Source organism: Filicampus tigris, chromosome 13 (genome assembly GCF_054856515.1).
Source record: "Filicampus tigris isolate MCC_2025a chromosome 13, RoL_Ftig_1.0, whole genome shotgun sequence".
Classification (NCBI taxonomy): Eukaryota; Metazoa; Chordata; class Actinopteri; order Syngnathiformes; family Syngnathidae; genus Filicampus; species Filicampus tigris.
In genome coordinates, this window is record NC_141229.1 from 9961529 (window position 1) to 9986297 (window position 24769).

A 24769-nucleotide genomic window follows, 5' to 3' on the forward strand; every position below is an offset into this window, starting at 1 on the left:
TACAGTACAACTTTAGAACTATAATATGGTCTTAACGAGTACTAAGTATGCGCAACAATAAAGACAGCAAATAACTTTTGTTTCCCTGGCCACTTGCTACTAGGCACAATTCATGGAACGTTGTTACATGGGCCAAAAGCACCATTTAAAAATAAATAAATAAAAAAAAAAAAAAAACTGCACTGAAAAAATGACTACAAAAACACCATTATATGGTTATGACAATAATTTTGCTATGGTGTCACCGCTCTGTATTAAATATAAAATATGCTTTAAAAAGAAGGCTTCAACTTCCCTGTGACCTTGAGCAGTATAGACATGAAATAAAATGGATCGGTATTCAAATGAAAGAAGAAAAACAGTGACATTTGGCTGGACTCCGAATCTCACCACTGAAGTCATTATCGTCCATGAATTCATCAGCTATCAAAATGTAATTTTGCCCCCACTCTCCTCAGGAGGGTCTGTGCACCACCGAGACAGCGTTGGCCATGAACCGTTATATCGGCTCAGCCATGCTCCCTCTCCTCACCCGCTGCGCGCCCCTCTTTGCTGGCACCGAACACCATGCCGCGCTCATCGATTCCACCCTGCACACCATCTACCGCCTCTCCAAGGGCCGCTCCCTCACCAAGGCCCAGAGAGACGCCATTGAGGAGTGCCTTCTGGCTGTCTGCAAGTGAGGAGAGCACAAAAAACACATTTATCTGCGTCGACAGGGGTTGAGATTAACAATAAATCGGATCTGGCTTGTCTCTCAAGTCAGTGACGATGGTTAAAAGCAGTTCAGGGAGGGCACTCTTATCTCTTTCTCGCCTTTTTCTGCAGGCACCTTCGTCCCTCAATGCTGCAGCAGCTTCTGCACCGACTTGTCTTTGATGTACCCTTGCTGACTGAATACTGCAAGATGCCTCTCAGGGTGGCCAACATATTCTATAGTTGTCTTGTTTTGTTTGAATCACTTTCCACCCCCCGTTGCCTTGCCTGCATACCTGCCTCATTATCAGACCTTTTTCTTCTCTTTTGTACTCTGGTCAACTACATTGTGTTGCATGAGCAAGATAGCAGTTTTCTTCCCCAGTGTCTCACATCCTTGTTGGTACACCTCAGTGCTAAACTGTGAGTGTAGAAAAAGTGGGCAGCAAGGGAGGAAAGAACATTGTGGATGAAGTAGTAGGTTTTGAGATTAGAACCTTGTTGGCTCCGCTCAGTCATTTCTTCCGTCTGGGTGCCAGGGAAAAAAAGTACAAATGTTATACGATGTGACTGGCCTGTGAAATAAGGGACACACTTTTACGTAGGCACATTCAGAATGAATTTGTGTTGAGCCTGAGATGCTGCTTCGGTGCATTTCCACAACCTGCATGCTTATTGTTAGTGTTCTATGAGGTGCACAATTTGTATACATTTAAGTCTTCATATGAAGTGATCTTTTATCCCTGTTTGTCCTCCAGCTGCTCACCAATCACTACGAGCAGAACTGGAAGTACTACTGCCTTCCATCAGGCTGGGGCAGCTACGGCACAGCTTCTGAGGATGAACTCCAACTCACCAAGAAGATCTTCTGGGGAGTGTTTGATTCCTTGTCCCAGAGGGTGAGTCATCATGTCCATTCACAAAGACTATTAGGATTTAGGACTGTCCACCAAGTTAGTAACAATATATATAATAGTGCAATACAGCATCTCTAAAATTGAAAAAAATGTTCAGCTGATACATGTGATCGGTATCAGAATCGGTATCGGTCGACCTCATTCATGGACGGATCTCACCTCTAGTAATGAATGCGTATTTTAAAATAGTTGTGCTAATTCTACAAAAAAAATAATTCATAGCAATTCTTCAGCGAAACACATTTGTAAGGGAGGAGCATGTTGTTCACTGTAGGTCCATTTAAACATTTAAAAACATTAAACATACACAGGCTGAGAGGATTGGTTAACATGTCTGCCGAACAGTTTTAGGGTTCTCGGTTTTAATCTCGGCTGAAGCTTTCATGTTTGGAGTTTTGATGTTCCCGCTGTGCTTGCATAGGTTTTCTTTGGATACTCCAGATTCCTCCCACATTCTAAAACATGCGTGTTAAGTTCATTGAAGACTCTAAATTGTCCATACGTGTGAATAGTTTTGGATGGACGGTTAAAAATAAACATACTCTACAGTATTCAAACATTATTTTCTCTTGTTCCTGACGAAGACATTATTGTGACATACACAACCAATTATGAATTACACACATATCTGCAATGTTATTGTTGTACAACTCAAATTTATGTTTTGAAATGCAGATTTTACTGCTGGGCAAAGCTCCAGTGCTTTTAGCTTCCTGCTGCTCCCTGCTGCTTCTGTTTTGATGTAATGTAAATGGTCAAATGAAAAAGCCTGCCTGCTAAACAAGCGGAAAGAGGGCAAATAGCCGCCAAAGATTGCGTTGTTGGGAGTCATAATCTGATTGCCCCCTATGCATGCAAAAAAGTCCCATCAAATGCAATCATTAGCAGTAGCTCGACTGTATGAACATACTGAGTGGCAGCTGGGATCTTAAGAACTATAAGGAGCTAAAATATTCTAAAGGGAGTATAGAGAACAAGAAGCAAGAAGATTATATATACTGTGATTAAATGCTCTTGGTGAAATGTTTTCACCTGGGACATTTTCTGTTAATTACAGTTGTTTGATTGGTCACTTAATGAACATGCATGTGCAGAAGACGTCTTGGCATTAATACCTTGATATATGGCAAATGTCTGGACTCAGCACATTTATCAAAATGCATGCTCATGAAAAGAGTCTGTGCGGAGGGCCAGCCTAAAAACATCAATATTAGAATGGATGATATTGATCCAGAGCCCTGAGCATGCGAGTGCTTCAGCTCTTAAGATAATTCATCGTTAACGTCTCGTCTACAGCTTCCTCTTTGTCTTGTCATTACTTCATTCGCCTCCCAACTCTCATGAGCAAGTAATGAATGACAATGCTTCAATTAGGCAAAGCTTTCTTATTCCTTTTGAGCAGAAATATGATCCAGAGCTGTTCAAGATGGCAATGCCGTGCCTCAGCGCCATAGCTGGAGCTTTGCCGCCCGACTATGTGGATGCCGCCATTGGGGGAACAGTGGACAAGCCCGTTTCTGTAAACGCTCAAGGCAACTTTGAACCCAAACCTATCACAACTGCTAAGTAAGCCACATTGGAGCTCCGCGATTCGTGCTGGTTTACAAACTTTGTGATACAAAAGGCGTGGCATTAAATAGAATAACTTCTGTCATTTTTCAGCATTGCCCTCCCAGAGAAACTTGAGCACTTTGTCAACAAATATGCTGAGCATTCTCATGAGAAATGGTCAGCAGAGAGGGTAAGGCCAAAGCAACTATCCTCAAACTATAAGATCAGCACGACACACCTTTTTTTCCTATGCTGCTCGCTACTGTATGTAGCAATGGTGCAAACTTTGTTGTGCACCCTTTTTTTTGTTAATTCTTAACACTCATATGTATTGGCTTGTTTTTCCCCCCATTTGTCCATTTCTCTTTACCATTTAACAAATGCATTTTTGACATTCTTCATTTGCAGGAAACTCCCCAGAGTAAAAAAATCCCACCACAAATAATCTTTATTGCAATAAATTATGCAACAATATGGTTGTAGAAAAGGGCCATTGTGAGCCTCTTTATTCTCATGGCAATAAGGTATCTTGTTTATTCATAGAGGAGCAATTCCCTCCATTGTTTAATATTCACTACTACACCACATGATTCATTGTTGCATCTGTGAAAAGCAATAAACAGCAAATAGAACAAAATCCAGAAGTATCATTGTGTGGAGATTATGAGGGAACAATAGAGAAGCTGCCTTATCTATCGCAATCCACTGTGATTGCTCTCCAGGTGCTGCTTGGGTGGAAATATGGAGACTGTGTGGATGAGAAGGCTAGAATTCACCCACAGCTCAGGACATACAAAGCTCTGACAGAGAAGGTAGGGAACATCAGCTTGTTGAATGCAAATCCAGATCAAATGAAGAACAGATGTGATTCTCGCTTCTTTCTTCTTTGCTTCTGTTACCTCTTGATGTCAAGGAGAAAGAGATTTACAGATGGCCAATCAGGGAGTCATTGAAGTGCATGCTGGCAATGGGTTGGAGTGTTGACCGGGCCAGAGATGGCGACAGCCTGTATCAACAGAGGGAGAATGAAAAAATACGAAAGATCTCTCAGGCCTCACAGGTATGATGAAAAATCGTACGTACTGTAAACTGGATTTAATATTCCAATAGAATAATTTCCCCATCTGAATCCACCGCCCTTTAATGTTTTCAGGCAAATGGTTTTAATCCCAGCCCAATTGACACAAGCAACGTGATCCTTTCCAGAGAGTTGCAAGTGAGAGACCACACAATTGTTTTAAAATTGTTTTCTTATGACTTTTATGATCAAAAAACAAAAGACAAACTACAACACACAATTTACTGAATGGCGAGCGGGTATTGAGGCACACATTTCCTTCTGTTTTGTCTTTGGTCCAAGGGGATGGTGGAGGTGGTGGCTGAAAATTACCATAACATCTGGGCCAAAAGAAAAAAGAGTGACCTTGGAAGTAGAGGTGATTTAGAAGTGATGCACTCAATCGTGCTTCCAGTTTACACATTCAGTGGCATGATCTGTTATTTGTTTTTATCGTGTGTCTGAAACAAATATAGCTCAAAAACCCTTGCTAGTCCCCTAACTCTAAATTATATTGGTATCATGGCTTTCCACGCAATCATGTGTCAAAGCCAACTGTAGGTCCAACGGGCTGAGCTGCTTAGTTACCGTGAGCCTTGCATTGCGTTACGTGAAAGGGCACTCAAAAAGAGGTCAAATCTCTTGACAAGGGCTTTCTTAAATGAGATGTACACAAGAGAAAAGAAACAAGATGGAACATGTCACCTATCTAGTGACACATTGTGGAGTGCTTTGGCAAGACACCGGTCATTGTTCAGATTTATTATTTTGTACCTCCATTTAAGCGGCTGCTAATGACTGATCGGACGCTGTGCTTTTAGTCGGAGGTCCGCACTCTTTGATGGTGCCTTATGAGACGCTGACAGCTAAAGAGAAAGCTCGCGATCGAGAGAAGGCTCAGGATCTCTTCCGCTTCCTGCAAATCAGCGGCTACAACATCACAAGGTGGACACAAATGGGACGAATGCGGGTTCCTTGAGAAGCTGCTAGACAGCGCAGTGAAGTGATCATTGTGTCATGTATTGTGTTGCAGAGGTCTGAAGGACTTGGAGCAGGACTCCTCCTCCATGGAGAAAAGGTTTGCATACAGGTTCCTGAAGAAGCTGCTCAAGTATGTTGACTCCGCCCAGGAGTTCATCTCTCACCTCGGTATTGCAATGCAACAGTTGTCATCATTAGAACAACGTTACCGTTTGATTCAATTCTAATTTGAATATCGATTGAATCCAGAGGCCATGGCTGCCAGTGGCAAAACAGACAGGTCACCTCATGAGCAAGAAATCAAGTTTTTTGCCAAAGTAAGATTGTGATGCATTCACGTACAGTGTAGAGATATCGCTTATATGTTAATCTGTTACCTTTCTTGTGCCTCACCAGGTTCTTCTCCCGCTCATTGACCAATACTTCAAGAATCACTCCCTCTACTTCCTGTCATCAGCCAGCCAGAACCTGAGCAGCAGCGGCTACGCCTCCAACAAGGAGAAAGAAATGGTCACCAGGTCACCACATTGCCTTGCATGCACACACCACCAAGTGTGCACAGCATGCCTGTAACGCTCACTGCATGACAACAAACTCGACTGTTGGTCTTTCCTCCAGCTGTTTACTCATTGTAACTTTCTCAATTTCTTCCTTTTTCTAACTTTCACACATCCAGCTTGTTTTGTAAACTGGCAGCTCTTGTCAGACATAGGATCTCTCTCTTTGGTAAGATGCTTCCTTCTCTGTGTATACTATGTCTCCATTTGATGTGCGCGTGTGTGTGCGTGCCTGTGTGTGTGGGGGTGCGCGTGTGCATGTATCTAGTGCAAATCAGTATTTCTTAACTGAAATTAAAGCGTTTTGGCATACAGTACTCTTTTAGGCTTATTAATAAAGCAAAATCTGTTTTCACTTGCACTTTACAAAAATGTGTTGATTTGGAATTTGTTTTTCATTGTCACTGGACAATAAAAAACACGAATTCCATTCCTACTTAAAACAGAAATAAATAAATGAATACATTTTAAAACGTATTCGACATGTCGGAGCAAGTGATTGCCTCGAAGCACTATTTAGGAGGGAATCACAATACAGTCCAAAAAGGTAAGAGCAACATTACAATAAAACGGGACTATTTTCATATCAGCACAAATGCTGTATTTTGACATACAAATGTTATATAATATATTTTACATTGTAATTGAATTTCAAGTTAGTGCAAACCTTTGTTTTTTTAAGTTATAGTTTTTGCAATATGCATTGTTTTTTAATTCAAATCGTACTGGAAATGTGTTTTAAGTTTTTTCTCATCCTGAGGATTGCTTCTTCATGCTTGCTATCTCCTAGGGAGTGACTCCACCACGATGGTGAGCTGTTTGCACATCCTGGCACACACACTGGATACCAGGTGTGTGTAGACATGACAGCATATAAAATAATACTCTTTGAATAGTATTACTGAAGTATAAACAAAGCACTCTGTCAAATGGAGACCTGTTAAACCTTTCCAAGGATTTGCTCGCTTTTCTGGTGTACATGGACTATGGCTTCAAATTATTAGTGTTGTATCTTCATTCAACATATTTGTCATGAAATTCTTATTTCTTACTGTTTTTATTGTTGGAGTGTCTTATGGGAGGCACTGGCATCGGCAAAGAGCATCCGTTGGCATTTAATTAAGCAAACAAGTTGCATGCAGCATACGATGCCCAAGGCTTGCAATGTGCTGCTTGTTAATGCAGCTCATACATAACGAAGGCCATATTGTGTCTTGCCTCTCATTTCTTCTTTCTACTGGGACACATCAAGGCCTTGTTATTCATTTAACTATGTTATGAATTATGAAATGCTGAAAATAGACAAACTAATCATATTAATGCTTTGCATTAGACTGTTCCTCTACTCTGACTCCAGCAAAGTCACCTTGGATTCAACGTATACATTAATGTAATTCATTGAATAAATCACTCATGTTTCTGCGCAAGAGGTAGTGAAGTGGATGTCTCATATTTCATGAATGTTTATACTGAAGTGCTGTACTTTACATGATAAGAGTCATGTTGTTGTTTATTACCCAATGTACTGTCTTCCCGAGTGTTGAGCATGTTTTTTTTCCCCACTATGGCAGGACAGTGATGAAGTCGGGCTCTGAATTGGTGAGGGTCGGGCTCAGGACGTTCTTTGAGAATGCCGCCGAGGACCTGGAGAGGACGTTTGAGAACCTCAAGCTGGGGAAGTTCACTCACTCGCGCTCGCAGATGAAAGGCGTGTCGCAAAACATCAACTATACCACAGTGGCTCTGCTCCCCATCCTGACCGCTCTGTTCGAACACATCACTCAACATCACTTTGGCATAGACCTGCTTTGTAAGTTCTCACAGCTGATACATGATCAAGCACAAGTTAATATGCAGGGCATATGGGATGCTTGTTACATTTTGAGAAAAGTTGTGTGGGAAACATTGCTGAGAATGTTACATCCAAACTGTAGTACAGTGTATTATACTCTTCTAGATATTTTAATTTGAAAGCAATTAATTATGTTACTCCATTACTCTCAGAATATTTCTTTCTTACTTTTAGTTACTTTCACCATTATGACTGCAAAATTCTGAAGGATGACATTTAATGCATCCATGTCCAATTGATGTCCACAATTCATGATAACTTCAATCTGTCAACTTCCCTTGGATTTTTGTACTTTATTACACAATCAATAATTATTTCATTCCCGTTGCACTAGATTTTTAAAAAGCCAGTTGCTTAAAAAAATGATGCATTATTACAGCCTACTTCCAGAAGACAGGTTTTGTACAAAATGGTCCTAATTCTGTTTACATTGAAACAAAATAAAATCATCTGGATCCAGATATATTTTTTAAGTTTGATGTAGAGTCTACTTAAAAATGTATTTGAAACCCGATGACTTTTCCGTGCAACCACGTGTATTCAATGTCTGACAGTAAGTAAACTAAAAACAAATGAAAAACATATACAAGTCCATTTTGTTCAGTGATGTATCAACAGGGACAGAAAAGCCACATGATTCAGTTTGACTTGTTTTCTCCTTTGCTGTTCCAGTGGATGACGTCCAAGTGTCCTGCTATCGGATCCTGACCAGCCTCTATGCTCTGGGGACCGGGAAAAACATCTATGTAGAAAGGTATCCACATGCTTCATTATGTTCCTCTCTGAATAGTGGAGTTCAGTAATTGTAAATCCATGCCTTGACAGACACTGAGCTTCTCTGTGCCCCACAGACAGCTGCCAGCTCTCGGCCAGTGTCTGGCCACCTTGGCGGGGGCCATGCCAGTGGCTTTCCTGGAGCCGATGCTCAACATGTACAACCCCTTCTCAGTCTTTACCACCAAGAGTGGCCGTGAACGCGCCAGTAAGTCACAAGTTGTCCTATCAAGGTGCCAAATCTGCAGTGATTCTTAGTAAGACCCGTTAAGAAGCATGTTGCTCTAATGTATGATCCACACTGGTATCTTTAGTACTTGGCATTCCGGACTCAGTTGAACAAATGTGTCCCGGAATGCCCCGGCTCGACGGGCTCATAAAGGACATCAACGACATGGCTGAATCTGGAGCGCGGTACACAGAGATGCCCCATGTGATTGAGGTGGTCTTGCCCATGCTTTGTAACTACCTGTCCTACTGGTGGGAGAGGGGGCCTGAGAACCAGCCAGCTGGTGGCAGCAGCATGTGCTGCGCCACTGTCACCTCAGAGCACCTCAGCCTCATTCTGGGCAACATCCTGAAGATCCTCAACAACAACCTGGGCATTGATGAGGCCTCGTGGATGAAACGGATTGCAGGTGGGCCACATTGCTTTGAGCCATATTGACTTTCATATCCTAAACATTGACATAATCTTCTTATGGTTGTTGAACTAAACACAAATAAATTGCAACCATTTCATAGGATCCAACATAAACCAGGAGAACAATTTTGAACAATATAGCGTATTGCATTCTTGATTTTCAATTATATTTTTTATTCGTATTACACACAAATATTGCACAAATATTCAGAATGTATGACCTTGCTATCATCTATCTTTGGTTCTTTTTTATGAAATCTGAAAATGTCCCATATTTTTTCGTTGCGGTCAAATCGTATTTACTGGGAGAAATAAATAAATAAATACATAAAATACATCTATAAGTATAAGTGCTTATGAAATACAGCCTGTGGTATGCTACATTTTTTTTTTTTTGCATTTCCAGTGTATGTGCAACCCATTATCAGCAAAGCCCGTACTGACCTGCTAAAGAGCCACTTCCTGCCTACTTTGGAGAAGCTGAAGAAGAAGACGGTGAAGGTAGTGGCCGAGGAGGAGCTGTTGAAGGCGGACAGCAAAGGAGACACACAGGAGGCCGAATTGCTCATCCTGGATGAGTTTGCTGTCCTCTGCAGGGACCTTTATGCCTTTTACCCCATGCTCATACGTTACGTGGACAACAACAGGTTAGCTCAGGATGATGGAGCTCTTCTGGGTTAGGTCAGAGTCAAATGTCCCTCTGCTGCAGGTCCAGATGGCTGAAAGAACCAGATGCTGACTCAAATGAGCTCTTCAAGATGGTTGCTGAAATTTTTATCCTCTGGTGCAAATCACACGTAAGATAGAAGTGATCTACACAGTAGTGACTGGACAGAGATTCATCCACAGATTCATCATCTTTGATTTGTCTGTGATTTTTCACAGAATTTCAAACGTGAGGAGCAGAACTTTGTGGTCCAGAATGAAATCAACAACCTTTCCTTCTTGACTGGAGACAATAAAACTAAGATGTCAAAGGTTGGTTTCTTATCCTTTATTCATTACATTGGATTATTTATTGCATTAAGTCATGAATGAAGGCACTATGTAGGTCAGAAACTGGAATACAAGCAGTCATATACCGTACTCATGTACAGGTACATCTCAATATACCAGAATATGGTAGACAAGTTAATTTAGTCCAGTTTTTCAATTCAAAAAGTGAAAATGACATATTATACATTAGAGCCATTAAACACAGAGGAAAACACTTTAACTACGTCATTTCTGTATGAAAAAAATTGTTTCTCTTGTAATATTGTAATTTCTCGCGATGGTGAACTTCGGGTTTTCATTACCTGCGATTTATTATCACCAAAATTATCAAAAATAATTTCATAGCATATTTCACTCTTGTGTGTAGTTATTCTATATAATGAGTTACAGTTTTTGAATTGAAATACTGAAATAAATGACATTTTCCACATTCTAATTTTATTGACTTGCATCTAGAGATGCTTAACTCACTATGTTTTGTTTCATTGGCTACGTCTTTGAATATGCCATTCAAGAGTGTCATTTTCTCCCCATTTTTCTATCGTGTAATAATGACAAGAGTCTGATCTCCAAGTTACATCTATTAGTCCTTTTGCTGTCGAATCCAAACCTAAACAAAGTGAAAACATTTTCTCCATTTGCCTCTCTGACACTGTAAATGCTCCACAGTGGTTTAGTCGTAATCCCTTGAGTTGTCTTTGCATTTGTGCATGTGGAAATACTCCTGTTTCATACTAGCCAAACCACCCTCCTTCAAAAGCTTTGAATCAAACAGGGACAATTCGGAGAAGAAATTACGGCAACAAAGGAAATGTCCATTCTAAGTGTATTTAAATGTGTGGTGTGCTTTTACGTATGTATGCGACTAACATTCATCCATCAAAAACAAATATTCCTGTATATTTGTCGACATTGAATGCTTTGAAAGGATGTATTCATAACATTGCACACAAGTGGTGAACGTGTGCCTTCATTAACTGTCATCCTTATCCGCTATCTGCCTGTCTTTCTCCCTTCCTGTCTCTCTCTCTGTCTCAAACAGTCCTTTAAGGAAAAGGTAGAGTGATGCAGCGCATGTTTACATGACAGTTTATTGGCTGGTTAAGATGAAAAGCCAATAGCGCATTGTGCCTCTGTGCCTTGTAATTTATAGTGAAGTCTTATGATTATGTCCCTTATCTTATTTGTGTTTTCTGCTGCTTTCATTAATGTCGTGGCATAGTGAATTTCCTTGTTTTTGTTGTTGTTTTTTTGTTTTTAATTGTCTTTGGGGGTGAAATAATGGTATCCAGACCCTTTGTAGCCAAATGTGCTTTTGTATGATAAATTGTGGTGTGCTGTATTTGGGCGTAGTTGCCTCAGATGTGTATATTTGTGGTTATATGTATTATGTTTGTGTGTGTGTGTGGGGGGGGGGTCTGTGTGTGTGTGTGTGTGTGTGTGTGTGTGTATGTTTATGTCAATGTTAATATACTGTTATACAGTATACATGTGGACGAAATTATTGGTGCCCCTTTGTTAATGAAAGAATTATAATGATATAAAAAAAATGATATAAATTGCCTCAAAAGGTTCTGCAACAAAATGTTAAGGGTATCATCAGTTTTTGTCCATGACTGTTTCATTAGGTTTTTTTTGTTTTTGTTTTTGTTTTTTTTAATAATTCTGTTGAACCGCAATTTAAAAGCAATGTCTGATTTTCACTGATTACTTTTCATACATTTTTTTTTTATTACTTTTGTCAGATTCAAGTTATGGCTGTGACCACTGTTTTTTCTTTCATTAACAACAGGGTACCGACAATTTTGTCCATGTGTGAATGTGCAGTGTAGTTTTGTTTTAACAGAGCCTGCTGCGTCAAATCAGCTGAAAAATGAAGAGGGTTTTTTCTCCCACCTATCCACCGCCGCCACCCTCCTTCCCAAACTTATTGCTTTTTGAGTAGAGACCACCTGTTGGTTAGCAGTTGAGAGTCATGCTTCAGTGAAGCATGTGTTTTCATTGATTCTGCCAGGGCTGGAAAAACAATTTCATGTCTTGCTTTTATTCTTATCCAACTTGAGAACACTATAAAATGATAAAACAGTATTTAGAAGTTTGATTTAGACTGTTGACGTGCAGGGAAAATAGTTCCTTAGATGCATTTAGGAATGCATTTCTTATTCATTGCTTATTTTGTAAAGAGACTGCTGTATTGAATATTGTATTTTTTCAGTCTGGCGGACAAGACCAGGAGCGGAAACACAAGAAAAGGCGTGGTGAGTTCTACTCCATCCAGACATCACTGATCGTGGCTGCTCTGAAGAAGATGCTTCCAATCGGCCTCAACATGTGCACTCCAGGGGACCAGGAGCTCATCTCCTTGGCCAAGACGCGCTATCTGCTGGTCAGACTAAAATCCGCTCATTCGACAAGTGCGCGGCTTTGATAAAACACGAAATTTGATTTGTGTCCAAGCTGGTGAATATTTGGTTTTACAGAGAGACACAGACGACGAGGTCAAAGATCACATTCGTCAAAATCTTCACCTCAGAGAAAAGGTGAGAGTGAACTTTGTGCTACTCATGCATACAATAGCCTTTGCATTGTTCTGGGGCTTCTACACTGTGTTGAAATGCAATATCCACATCTCCCACGGGTCTGACAGCCCTGCCCATACTTGCTCCATATTGTATGTTATCCTGTACATTTGCTGTATGTGTTTGACATGTTCCTTGGAAACCTGCTCCCAGTCAGAAGACCCAGCTGTGAGGTGGCAGTTAAACCTTTACAAAGATATAATGGTACGAGGCGAGGGGCCCCCTGACCCTGACAGGGTGGTGGACCGTATCCAGAGGATCTCTGCTGCTGTTTTTAACTTGGAACAGGTAGAACATTTGCATTTTCCCATATTGTCTAGAGGTGTTGGCAGCAAACAGTTGTGCGTGAAGTGGAAGGCAATGGACGCTGGAAACATTGTGTTAAGTGTTAAATGTTACACTTTGTATGACGAATCGCTGTCCCCATCCAAAAAATACTTTTTTAGCATGTTGCTCATATAACAATACAGTATTAGAAGAATTTGGAGGACTATTTGAGTGCATAGGTTTCAAACTCAAAGCCATCATTTTATGTGGCCCGCTAAAACAATGGGTCCACCTCATGTTTCTTGCACAATGGATTTGTTCTCTTTGTTTTGACAGACAATCTGGATAAAAATGTAAACTTTAAAAATATACCAAAAGCATCTGGTCTCACCAAATTATTTCCTAACATAAGTTGAACAATAGATTAGAAAAAAAAGGTTGCCAGTATGTAGTATTTTCCATGAGGTTGCCACTGATTTCAAATTGCATTTGGTTTTAAAAATGAAAATTTTCCCAGTCATCTGCCCTATGAGGGAACCCATAATTATGATATGGCCCACTATGAAAATAAGTTTGAGACCCCTGTTCTAGTATATTTCCCCCTGACAATGGCCAAATGTATTTCTGACAGCATAGTGCATCTGATGGTCATGACTTTTTTTTCGAATTCTGCCCAGTAATGAGTGACCAATAAAAAGAACATAAGCAATTCTGTTGATCTGCTTTATGTTGATTTTTTTTGTTTGTTTTTGTTAAATTTGTTGACATTTGAACAGAAGCTGAAAATAAAAAAGCACATCAGACAATAACTGAGAGTAAATTACAGTTTTAATGTAGTGTACTAATGTAGTGAAAGCTTCTCCACCAATTTATTTGTGGCATGAAAAGAAGAAACTAAAAAAAAAATTAAGATACATGCTTTTTATTGGATAAGGACGAAATGTGAAAAACACCACTATACAGTAGTGAGTATCTTATCATGACTACCTCTGATATCATGCAGTCATTATTAGGTTCATAACAACATTAACACAATTACAAACACTTGAGGTAATGCATATTGTATGTTCCTCTTGCTAGGTGGAGCAACCACTGAGATCCAAGAAATGTGTATGGCAAAAGTTGCTGTCCAAGCAGCGGAAAAGAGCAGTCGTTGCGTGTTTCCGAATGGCTCCACTTTATAATCTGCCAAGGTACTGAGAGGGGAAAAAAAATACTTCCAGGGGTTTTGTGTGCACTAAATGATGTTAGAAATACACAATATCAATTTGTTATAACTTATTGACCAACTTCTTTTGGTTCTGATAGCGTCTGCAACATTGCGTCTTTGTTTGCCTCTTGTCTCTGACTCACAGCCTCCATTTTTCCCTACTTGGATTCTGACCATGAATTAATGCACAGGCTCCCTCTCTATGTTTGTAGGAAAAATGTCTGGCCTGCAGATGTTTTCAAGGAATACAAAAAGGGACACTAGCAATTTCATGCCCTGCTGGTCTGTAACTCAATTACAGGAAGCACGCTACAGTAGGAGGAAAACAATTATGGGGCTCAAGCAGGAGGGTGGCCACCTTCAATAAGTACACAGTTGCGACAACTTGCCTGCCTGCCTGCCTGCCTGCCTGCCTGCCTGGCTGCAGGCAGTATGTCACATTCATTCCCAGTTGTTGACACTGAAATATGTCCCTGCATAGCAAACATTTATTAAACTCTGTGTCCAATGCAGACGCGTTTCTGCTCCCGAATACTAGGTCCCTGCATGTAAAGGATAATACACACTATATTCAGTGAAAATCGTTGTTGCATACTCAATGTCACATTGTATTGTACTTGCCTCCCTCAGGGACAAAAACAATAATTACTTCCTGAGTGCCTATCAACATATTTGGCTGGAGAAAATGCATGAGAACTCAGACTATGACAGTCTGCTCTCCATGCTGACGGTAACGTAGCATTGAGCCATGTTGACAATCTTGCTGACACCACCCGCACCTTTTGTAGCGAGCCCGTGCTTCCCTTCAGGCACAAACCGGAACTTCCATTCCTTCAAATATCCCTACTGGTTTCTCCACTGGTCTGTCTGTTAGTTTGTAAGGCAGTAAGGTGTCAAGCAGAAAGACACAATGATTTGCCAGGTTGAAGGTAATCTGTTCATCCAGTTTCTATATCGCTTGTCTTCATTAATGTCATGAGTGGAGCTGGAGCCTATACCAGCTGATACACCTCTGGCCGCACAGGACACATATTTAAAAGCTTTCACATTGAACTTCACATGGGCAATTTAGAGTCTAATTAACCTACTATTCCCGTTTTATGGAAATTGGAAGGAAGCCGGAGTACCCAGAGAAAACTCAAGCACAAAGAGGACATGCAAACTCCACACAGAAGGCCGAGGCCAAGATTCAAACCTCAAAACTGAGAAATGTAAAACGGACTTGTCCTATCGTTCTGCCTCCGAAACCATCTACAAGCATTTTGTCTTGACTTAAATACGTGCTGGGTGGAACCGTATTTATGACCAGTGGGATGTACCAGCACCCAGAACTAACAATTCCAAACCTCTTCTGAAAGGCCTGCTTCCCTCCTCTCCTCTGCTTTGATCTAACCCTTGCTAATTTCCTCTTACCTCCTCCCTAGGCATCGCTCTATTAACCTCTTCCTCCTGGCCTATCAGAGAATATGGATAGAAACGGAAGAGTATTCTTTTGAGGAGAAGCTAGTGCAGGATCTTGCAGTAAGTACTTACAGAATATAAAAGCCTGTACCAGGTGCCTGCGTAATAGTGGCCATGTTCCCTGGGGAGGCTTCTTACGTCTCCTTCTCTTGTTGTAGCTGTGACATTGTTGTGTATGCTTGAAGGTGTTTTTCCCACTTATCAGCCAGGTGGCACATTTGTGTCGCAAGCATGACATCACCGCTGATGTCAGAGCAATATCACTCATCTTGTGTAACTGCAGTGTTTCATCCCATTCGAGTTCGATTTTTTTTTTCTATTGTGTCATCTTCATATCTTTTAAAACGCTGCGTTAAAGAAGCAACATTGCTCCACAGACTGAATGCAGGAAGGCAATGCACAAAATTTGCCTTTTTCAATTGCTCCCTGAATACGTGACACTTTCTGTAAGTATAGAATAAGGCCAATCAAGAATACCATCAATACCTTAAACAGCGCCCGATAAAAATGTTCATGTCAAATCTACAGTATACTGCTCATGTACAATGTACAAAGAATTGGATTCAAAGTTTTAGAATTTTTTTGGGGGGTGGGGGGGTGGGGGGTGGGGGGCTGACTTCCATCCATTTTCTATACTGCGTAGTCTATTCAGGGTTGTTGGGTGCTGGTGCCTTTCCCAGCTGACATCAGTTGAAAGGCAGACCGCACCCTGGACTGGTTGCTCGTCGATCACATAACACACATAGCAACAGACAACCATTCACACTCACATTCACAACGTCATTGTGAGAAACTGAACACATGCTGCCTGAACGGACAGGCGGCTAAACCACTACAGTGATTTTGAATTAACTTTTGCCATCCCCAAATTTAGCATGACTGAGTTAATTAATCTCGGTGATCATGGAAAGGAAAGCAATGATTTCACAGTGACACCTGAAAACACTTAACAGATGATATGATATTCAGCCTATATGATTCACATTGGCAAAGTATCTGGGGACACTGTAGCTTTGCTTTCATTAATTAGCATTATAGTCAGTCCTACTTGTTTTTTTTTCTTTCTTTGGTATTACTTGGCATAATACCTCAACATTCAAACACAATTTCTGAAGGTCCTCTAATTTTCCACAGGATACTTTTGTGAACCAATTTATACTGAAGTGCGAATGAACCTACCTTTTGAAAATAGACTAATTGTAGTGTTTTTTTTCACATAATGTGGAATTGAAGCAACGGGAGACCGACATATTAGGAACATTATGACACAGCGATTACTTTGTAAAATAGTTGAAAAATCTTTTTTTCTGGTATGATTTATAGTACAATGTTTGTGCTCCCGGATAAATCGCTGGATGTCAATGGAATTGTATAGATAAAAAGTGGGCATATGGAGAATCACGCTTATTGCCATTGTGTACAAAGCTGCTGCATGTCACCTCTGCTTGCGTGTGTGTTAGCATGTTAATCCATGCTTGGCCTTGATGGTCTGCATGCTTCCAGTGTAAGCACTTAGAATCTTGTTTTGTCAAGTTAAGAATTTATGCCAGGTACTGTCACAACAGAGTCATAACCTATTGTCTAACTAATAACAAGAGGCCATGACTTGTCCAGAAAATACATCACAAAGTGGAGGAGGAGGAAGAGGAGGAGGTCAGAAAGCAGCCCGATCCTCTTCACCAGCTCATTCTGCATTTCAGCCACAATGCTCTTACAGAGTGCAGGTGAACACACACACACATGCACATACATGTAGATGACACACGAAATCATGTGACTGTGCATCCGTTAACTTGCAATACTTGCAATATTATTATTTTTTCAGCTCTTTGGAAGATGATCCTTTATATATTGCCTACGCAGATATGATGGCAAAGGTATATTATCGTCTTATTGACTTTGACTAATGCAAAAAGGTACCAGTTTTACATCACATTTCTCTCTCAGAGTTGTGCCGAAGGTGAAGAGGAGAACGACGAGAAAGAAAAAACATTTGAGGTACGATTGAAGCAAACAGTGGAAGTCTATTTTTTTTTTCTGCCACACAGTTTGTTGCATGCTGCACGTCTTGTCTTTCAGGAGAAGGAAATGGAGAAGCAAAAGATGTTGTACCAGCAGGCCCGACTGCACGACCGTGGGGCTGCTGAGATGGTGCTCCAGATGATTGGTGCTTGTAAAGGTACATGTCCACCCTTATACACTTACCACGTGTGCTACTGTATATAGTATGATTTACACAGTGAGGTCATTAGGTCGACTCGATGCTATGGTAACCTTCACCCTGAAATTGGGCATCTCGATTCTCAATGGCGGGAACATTCTGGTCCAGCAGGTAATGGCCACTACAGAACCAGAATGAGTTAACTGGCTACATCAACCCACTTTACATCCTTGTTTTGTGCAGAAAATGTTGGACTACCTGAAAGAGAAGCGAGATGTCGGCTTCTTCAAAAGCTTATCTGGACTAATGATGTCTTGCAGGTAACAAAGACACAGATGCTTTCCCCCAACCCTTTTTCAAATGAGTCATATGAACCAAAACTAATATGAGACAATATTGGTTCATCTTTCCTTCTTAGTGTGCTGGACCTCAATGCTTTTGAGAGGCAAAACAAAGCAGAAGGTCTTGGGATGGTTACAGAAGAAGGATCAAGTATGTAAATATAGCAGCACCAACATTAACTTGTTTTATTTACAGTAAGTTTTAGTCCTGAATTTATGTTGTCATTTTCAGGTAAAAGAAAAAAAAAATCGTACTTTATTTGCAAGAACGTTTCATTGAGTTGTACATACTTACATACTAAACTGGGAGTTAGATGTCATCAACCTCACAATGTTTTCTTCCCTCCACAATGGATAATATATTAACAGTGCTGTACATAGTTTATTATTTGACCCACGCAACAACATGCCTAAAAGTGAAAGTCTGCCCTCTGGTGTTCACACAGTCCTGCTAATACAGCAGTCGGGCAGAGAGCATTAAATACTGTACACGCATACCTACACATACATACGTATGCACGTACGTACGCACGTACGTCAGAAACAAGCATACTGCGCAATTACATTCAAAGTCCCTAATATTAGCTCTTTTCAGAACGACAGGTACACTCAAGATGACTGGCCACTTCAATAGGCACACCTGCGGAATCTGACAGGATGTAAAAAAAAAAAAAACATGATAATGCTCAGTTTTGATTAACACTGTCAGAGCTGGTATTTATTTTACCATGTGTTAAGGGAAGTCATTTAAATATGTATTAAACAATTTCATTCACAAAGTTTGGTTATTCAGAAATTCTCAAATCTTAACGGAGTATTCATATCTTAGGCATCTTACTGTGATGTGACATGTCGTTCAGGCTTGTACAGTTCTCGTTTCTTATACTTGCTGACCCCATCACTGGCCACTCTGGACCTACAGACTCCTCTGCTCTTCCGGGGTTGCACAATTCCATTTTCACATCATGTTTTTGTTTCATGTTGATATTGTGGTCACACAGGTGAACCTGTGTTACTGTATGTGCAAGTCCTGTCTTACTGCGGTCAACCAATTACATTTAATTAGTGACATCAATTAAAAATTTACCATGTATTGAATGAATCAATTTGACTGCAGGTTTGCATACAGTATATAGAATCACTGATAACTTCATTAGGTACATTTGCACAATCATTTGAAGAATTTTTAACAATGTAAATTATTACTATACATTTACGGAGTCAATACAAGTCATGCATTGGACTCCGTTAGATTGTGCACGTGTACTTAAAGTTGTATATATACACAAAATATGATCCATGATGCATATTGCAGCTCATTTCCACTTCATAAACTCAGGCATAAGTGATGGTAACTGTTTTAATCCTTGCCTTTAGAGAATAGACTGTATTTTAAAACTTCAATTGCAAGCTTAAGGTTGCAAATCAATGTATGTATAAGTTATATCTGGAATACGATCATCTCTCCCGTGGTTGTGATTGAATATCAATGTCTTCACCTTTGCTTATGTCTGCTTTTTGTGTGTTCCTATGATCATTTTTTATGTCATCGGTCGCAGTCAACGTGAGTGAGCGGGGTAAATACATGGTTTAGATTCTACTCTACTCTTCTATGCAATGCTGACATCTTGATTGCTTGCCCCATTTGACTCCCCCTGATCTTCCCCCCTTTGCACCCTGAATGCAATACAAGCACCTTCCTATTCCTTTATTAGAGTATTAACCCGAGTTGACGGAACGCATGCATGCTCATTTTAACATCTGGTTGATCAATACAGTATATTGTTCGGTCTTTGGTCAGGTGACCCCAATTCCTTCTTCTTTCACAAGAAGGTAATGCTTGCCAGTTGTTTTGATTTGTCTTCATTTTGATTATGCTAACCAGTTTATGTTTAGAATAAAATTGTTTGTTTGCACCGAACAAGTACAGTTTTGCTGGCGTTTAAACAACACTGCTCAGTTTTATTCCTATTGTTCGATTTTTGTGGTACAGTAATTGCCCTCTATCGCAGGGGTTACAGTTCTAGACCAGCCCAGCCATAAGTGGGACTTGTTATTCAGAAATACCCTATTTAAATACACCCTAGGCATGTTTGTGTAGCACTTACTTCATTTTTTTTAAGGCCAATAACATACAGTTACAGTACCAGTCAAAAGTTTGGAAACAGCTTCAAATTCAAATAGTCTCGAACACATTAAGCGGTCATGAAATTCCAGCTATTCACTCTTAATAATGCACAGCTGTGAACTGAAAGTCATTCCAGGTCATAAAGCAACATCTACGTCATAAAGCTGACTGAGAAAATACCTATTTTCAGCAAAAACTAGGGTGAGCTAAAATACAGTATTTCCTGTTTTCATTCTTTTTTAGTCCAATTTACATAGTGTCAAACGAAATAGTGTGCTTCCATACAGTGGTCAACGGTGGAATTGCCCCCAAAATAAACCGAAGGCAGAGCAAGATAGTTATGAACCCAAAAAACAAAAGCTAAACACCTTGAAATCGTGGGACTGCGAACACCTGCAATGGAGGGGTGTTTACTGTATATGCAATTAGCCAACTGGAAAACAGCTTTATAAATATGCAAAAGCAATTCTGCTATTGCCTCTATCAACAAACAGGAATGTCTTCTGTCTGCTTTACAAACCATTCATTTGATTTCTTGTCCCCGCAGGCTCCAAAGTGCTTCAGAATGACGAGTTCACTAAGGATCTTTTTAGGTTTCTACAGCTTCTGTGTGAGGGACACAACAACGGTATGTTCGCACACTTAAACCAAACTATGCCAGGATTGATCTCATTTATGAATGTTAAATGCTTAATGAGGCCAATTCATTATCTGCAGATTTCCAGAACTTTCTCAGGACACAGACAGGAAACACAACTACAGTTAACATCATTATTAGTACTGTGGACTACTTGCTCAGACTTCAGGTGTGATCTTCTGCTAAGAGCACTTCCTTAAATACATACAACACATATTAAATTGTCTATTGTATTTTCCACTGTCTGATATGTGTTAATATTTCATGATAGGAGTCCATCAGTGATTTCTACTGGTACTACTCTGGAAAAGATATCATTGATGAGGCGGGTCAGAGGAATTTCTCCAAAGCGTTGGCAGTTGCTAAGCAGGTCTTCAACTCATTAACAGAGTACATACAGGTACAATTTCACTACACATGGCAACATAACAGGAGTTCAGTTTTGATCGATCTGAAGTGCCAGTTGTTCATTTATGAATTGAGAGCTGTGTTGTGTTCTCTAGGGGCCATGTATAGGCAACCAACAGAGTCTGGCTCATAGCAGATTGTGGGATGCAGTTGTGGGCTTCCTGCATGTTTTTGCAAATATGCAGATGAAGTTATCCCAGGTATGAGATATTGATCTACATTTGACAGCAGAGTTTTTCTGATGTTCTCATAAAATACACTGCCAGCCAACCAGAATGACACCATTTTTTCAGCTCATGCCCCAAATTGAAAATTTAGCTCCTGATTGAGACCCAAACTTGTCAAATTACAGTACCTGTCAAACATATTTGGAAACAACCTCTAATTGAATGTTTTTTCGTCATTTAAAAATGTCCTGAATAGTAGATTAATACTTAAGTCATCAACATTAAGAAAACATATTGATGGAATTATTTGGTAAACAAATAAATGTTAATCAAAACAGAATATGTATTATAATTGAGGTCTTTTGCCCAGACAACATCTTTGCAGATGTTGGTATTTTGTCAGTTAGTGTTATGATGTAGATGATGCCTTCAAGTGGAATGACTTTCGATTCACAGCTGTGCATTATCATAAGTTAATAGCTTGAATTTCTTGACCTCTTAATGTGTTTGAGACCATTAGAGTTTGAAGGTGTTTCCAAAGTATTGACTGGCACTGTACATAATTGGCAACATGCAGTAGACAGACTTGCACAGTATCTAAGATGTATACCAGTGATGAACTCATTTAACTTAACTTTGTTAAAGCTAACTTGAATCGAAAAGCCCACGAAATTTGGCCCCAAATCAAAGTTTGGAAAGACCTATACTTTTACTAGATTTTTTCATATCATATGTAACGTGACGCTAATTAGAAAATAACAAAATAATTTTGCAATTATTTTTTGTGACCAGTCCAGGTTGTACCCTGCCCCCGTCCAGCTATCTCTGTCCTCTTAATGTTAATGGGACATACAATACTACTGCATTATCGTCTTAGAACAAATGCGGTATACGATTAGTGCTAACAAACAGAATAATTTGTAACTGGAATATTCTGTATACTATTAATACATCAGTATTCATATATTTGTTTAAAAATGATATATGCAGTATCTTTTTTGTTGCAGTATATGATTTTCTTTGCTAGATTTTCCCTCCAGTAAACTTGCATTGCCTACTCCACCATGAAAAATATTCCACCAAAGATGCTCAGTGAGGCAGAGAACAGAGCGAAGGTTCTACATTTAACGTATGAAAGGGCTCCTGAGATTGATGGTGTCCTGAATCCAGAGTTGATAAAGACGTCCTCAAATGAGTTGGACTGGCGAGACATCTGTTTTTAGACCGAAAATAACATTAAGACTGCTTCTGATGGATGGAGGTTACCAAGAAACAACACTTTGGGGCCATGCAGGGCAGGTCTTTTAACTTTTTTATCCCCTAACAGGACTCCAGTCAGATTGAATTATTAAAGGAGCTGCTGGACCTGCAGAAGGACATGATCGTCATGATGCTCTCTCTTCTCGAAGGTGCAGTCTGTAAGATCTGCTGTAGCAAAACGGGTGTTTGCGCATTGACATTTTATGTGATGAATGTCCTTTGCATATCCCATCACAGGAAATGTTGTCAATGGGACCATTGGTAAACAAATGGTGGACACCTTGGTGGAATCGTCCAGCAATGTGGAAATGATCCTCAAGTTTTTTGACATGTTCCTCAAGTTGAAGGACCTGACCACCTCCGACAGCTTCAAGATCTATGATGCTGAAAGCAAAGGCTTCATCTCAAAGAAGGATTTCCAGAAGTCCATGGAGAACCAGAAGCAGTATTCCCAGTCGGAGATTGAGTTTCTTCTGTCTTGCGCCGAGGCGGATGAGAACGACATGTTCAACTACGTGCAGTTCGTGGAAAGGTTCCATGAGCCCGCTAAGGACATTGGCTTTAACGTGGCCGTTCTGCTTACAAACCTCTCGGAGCACATGCCGCATGACGCTCGCCTCTCGACATTCCAGGACCTGGCCGAAAGTGTCCTCAGCTACTTTGAACCCTACTTGGGTCGTATCGAGATCATGGGCGGGGCCAAGCGCATCGAACGAGTCTACTTTGACATCAGCGAGTCGAGTCGAACCCAGTGGGAGAAGCCTCAGGTGAAGGAGTCCAAGCGACAGTTCATCTTTGATGTGGTTAATGAAGGCGGAGAGAGCGAAAAGATGGAACTGTTTGTGAATTTCTGCGAGGATACCATTTTCGAGATGCAGCTGGCGTCTCAGATTTCAGAGCCGGACCCAGTAGAGCGTCAGGAAGACGACGACGAAGATGACAACCAGAGCGTGGCGGAGAACCAGGAGGAGGAAGAGGAGGAGAGTGTCATGTTGGAGTCTTCGTCAGCCTTTACCGTCGCTTGCATCTCCATGAGGAAAAACATCTGCCACATTCGCCAGTTGCTCACTTTCAAGAGCATGAAACGGCAGTACAGAAAATTCCGGAAGATGAGCGTGAGGGAGACGGTGCATGGCTTCTTTGCTTTCTTCTGGATGATTATCACCGGCCTCCTCCACTTTGTGTACAGCTTGGTTTGGGGTTTCTTCCATATTTTGTGGACCACCATGTTTGGCGGTGGCCTCGTTGAAGGGGCAAAGAACATGAAGGTCACGGACATTCTGGGAAACATGCCGGATCCCACCCAGTTTGGGATCCACGGGGATGTGCTGGAGACAGAGAAGATGGAGGCTCATGAGGCATCAGCCTTGACCGAGATGGGTCACCTGGTTCAGGGGGAGGCGGCGGAGGCAGACCTGATGGCCGAGCTGCTCAACATCCAGCCGAAGAAGGAGGGTAAACACGGAGCGGAGCCCGGATTGGGGGACGTGTCTGAGGTGGTTGTGGGGGGCGATGCTCCATCCATAGCCAGTGCTGTCAAGCAGAAGAAGGCTCAGGTTAGTGCTTATCTAACACAGTGCAACCTTCAACTCCCATTAAAAGTTTAAAGAAACATTTTAACATTCCTCTCAGAAGCATAAACAGGAGATAACTGTTTAAATAAAGATAAACTAAAGTAAAACTGCTCATTCTTTCAAGACGCCTGAAAAGATTGCAATGTTTGTGAAGTCACACTGTCACCTAGTGGCGTAGGGATTGCTGAAAGTGAAAGTGTTGTATTTCTTCAAAAAAGATGTGGGGAAAAAAAAATAAAGAACACGCAGCGCTCATCTTTTGTTCAGTAATGCATTTCTTACGAGACATGCATGATGATTAAATGTTTGAACTCCAAATTTTGTTTTATTTTTTAGGTTTAGTGGGTCTAAATATTTTTCCAGTTGAGCTAAATTGTGCCTCTTTTGGGATGTCTAATATTGGAGGCATTGTACTTCATTTTGCTTGGATAGTTTATTTGGAAGGAAATAATTGCAGAAGTTTGAATTTGGACTGTTTGTGTTCATATTTTGTCAAGGACAGGATAAGTATGATTCATCACTTTTTGACTTTTTGTAACATGAATATATTTT

At 40.5% G+C, this 24769-nt stretch overlaps 1 protein-coding gene across 3 annotated transcripts in view; it reads left to right on the plus strand.

The window, feature by feature from the left end:
* LOC147137521 (ryanodine receptor 3-like) overlaps positions 1-24769 on the plus strand; it is a 93187-nt gene that overhangs the window by 59979 nt on the left and 8439 nt on the right. Inside the window, exons 48-89 of one of the 3 annotated variants that reach the window (XM_086049936.1) lie at positions 459-679; positions 829-919; positions 1455-1595; positions 3016-3179; positions 3276-3354; positions 3887-3976; positions 4078-4224; positions 4318-4380; positions 4525-4600; positions 5043-5166; positions 5255-5370; positions 5452-5519; positions 5599-5720; positions 5879-5928; positions 6550-6610; positions 7331-7569; positions 8284-8365; positions 8463-8593; positions 8700-9023; positions 9435-9675; positions 9738-9825; positions 9914-10006; positions 11067-11081; positions 12240-12410; positions 12505-12564; positions 12757-12891; positions 13951-14063; positions 15505-15601; positions 17156-17265; positions 17367-17418; positions 17489-17539; positions 17621-17720; positions 17794-17873; positions 17946-18022; positions 18121-18194; positions 19603-19620; positions 20719-20799; positions 20889-20977; positions 21080-21208; positions 21312-21416; positions 22711-22792; positions 22881-24199. In XM_086049936.1, coding sequence (XP_085906062.1) covers positions 459-679; positions 829-919; positions 1455-1595; positions 3016-3179; positions 3276-3354; positions 3887-3976; positions 4078-4224; positions 4318-4380; positions 4525-4600; positions 5043-5166; positions 5255-5370; positions 5452-5519; positions 5599-5720; positions 5879-5928; positions 6550-6610; positions 7331-7569; positions 8284-8365; positions 8463-8593; positions 8700-9023; positions 9435-9675; positions 9738-9825; positions 9914-10006; positions 11067-11081; positions 12240-12410; positions 12505-12564; positions 12757-12891; positions 13951-14063; positions 15505-15601; positions 17156-17265; positions 17367-17418; positions 17489-17539; positions 17621-17720; positions 17794-17873; positions 17946-18022; positions 18121-18194; positions 19603-19620; positions 20719-20799; positions 20889-20977; positions 21080-21208; positions 21312-21416; positions 22711-22792; positions 22881-24199 — 5769 coding nt within the window. The remainder of the gene's footprint in view (positions 1-458; positions 680-828; positions 920-1454; positions 1596-3015; positions 3180-3275; positions 3355-3886; positions 3977-4077; positions 4225-4317; positions 4381-4524; positions 4601-5042; positions 5167-5254; positions 5371-5451; positions 5520-5598; positions 5721-5878; positions 5929-6549; positions 6611-7330; positions 7570-8283; positions 8366-8462; positions 8594-8699; positions 9024-9434; positions 9676-9737; positions 9826-9913; positions 10007-11066; positions 11082-12239; positions 12411-12504; positions 12565-12756; positions 12892-13950; positions 14064-15504; positions 15602-17155; positions 17266-17366; positions 17419-17488; positions 17540-17620; positions 17721-17793; positions 17874-17945; positions 18023-18120; positions 18195-19602; positions 19621-20718; positions 20800-20888; positions 20978-21079; positions 21209-21311; positions 21417-22710; positions 22793-22880; positions 24200-24769) is intronic. The other 2 variants (XM_086049938.1, XM_086049937.1) reach the window with 2 other exon arrangements.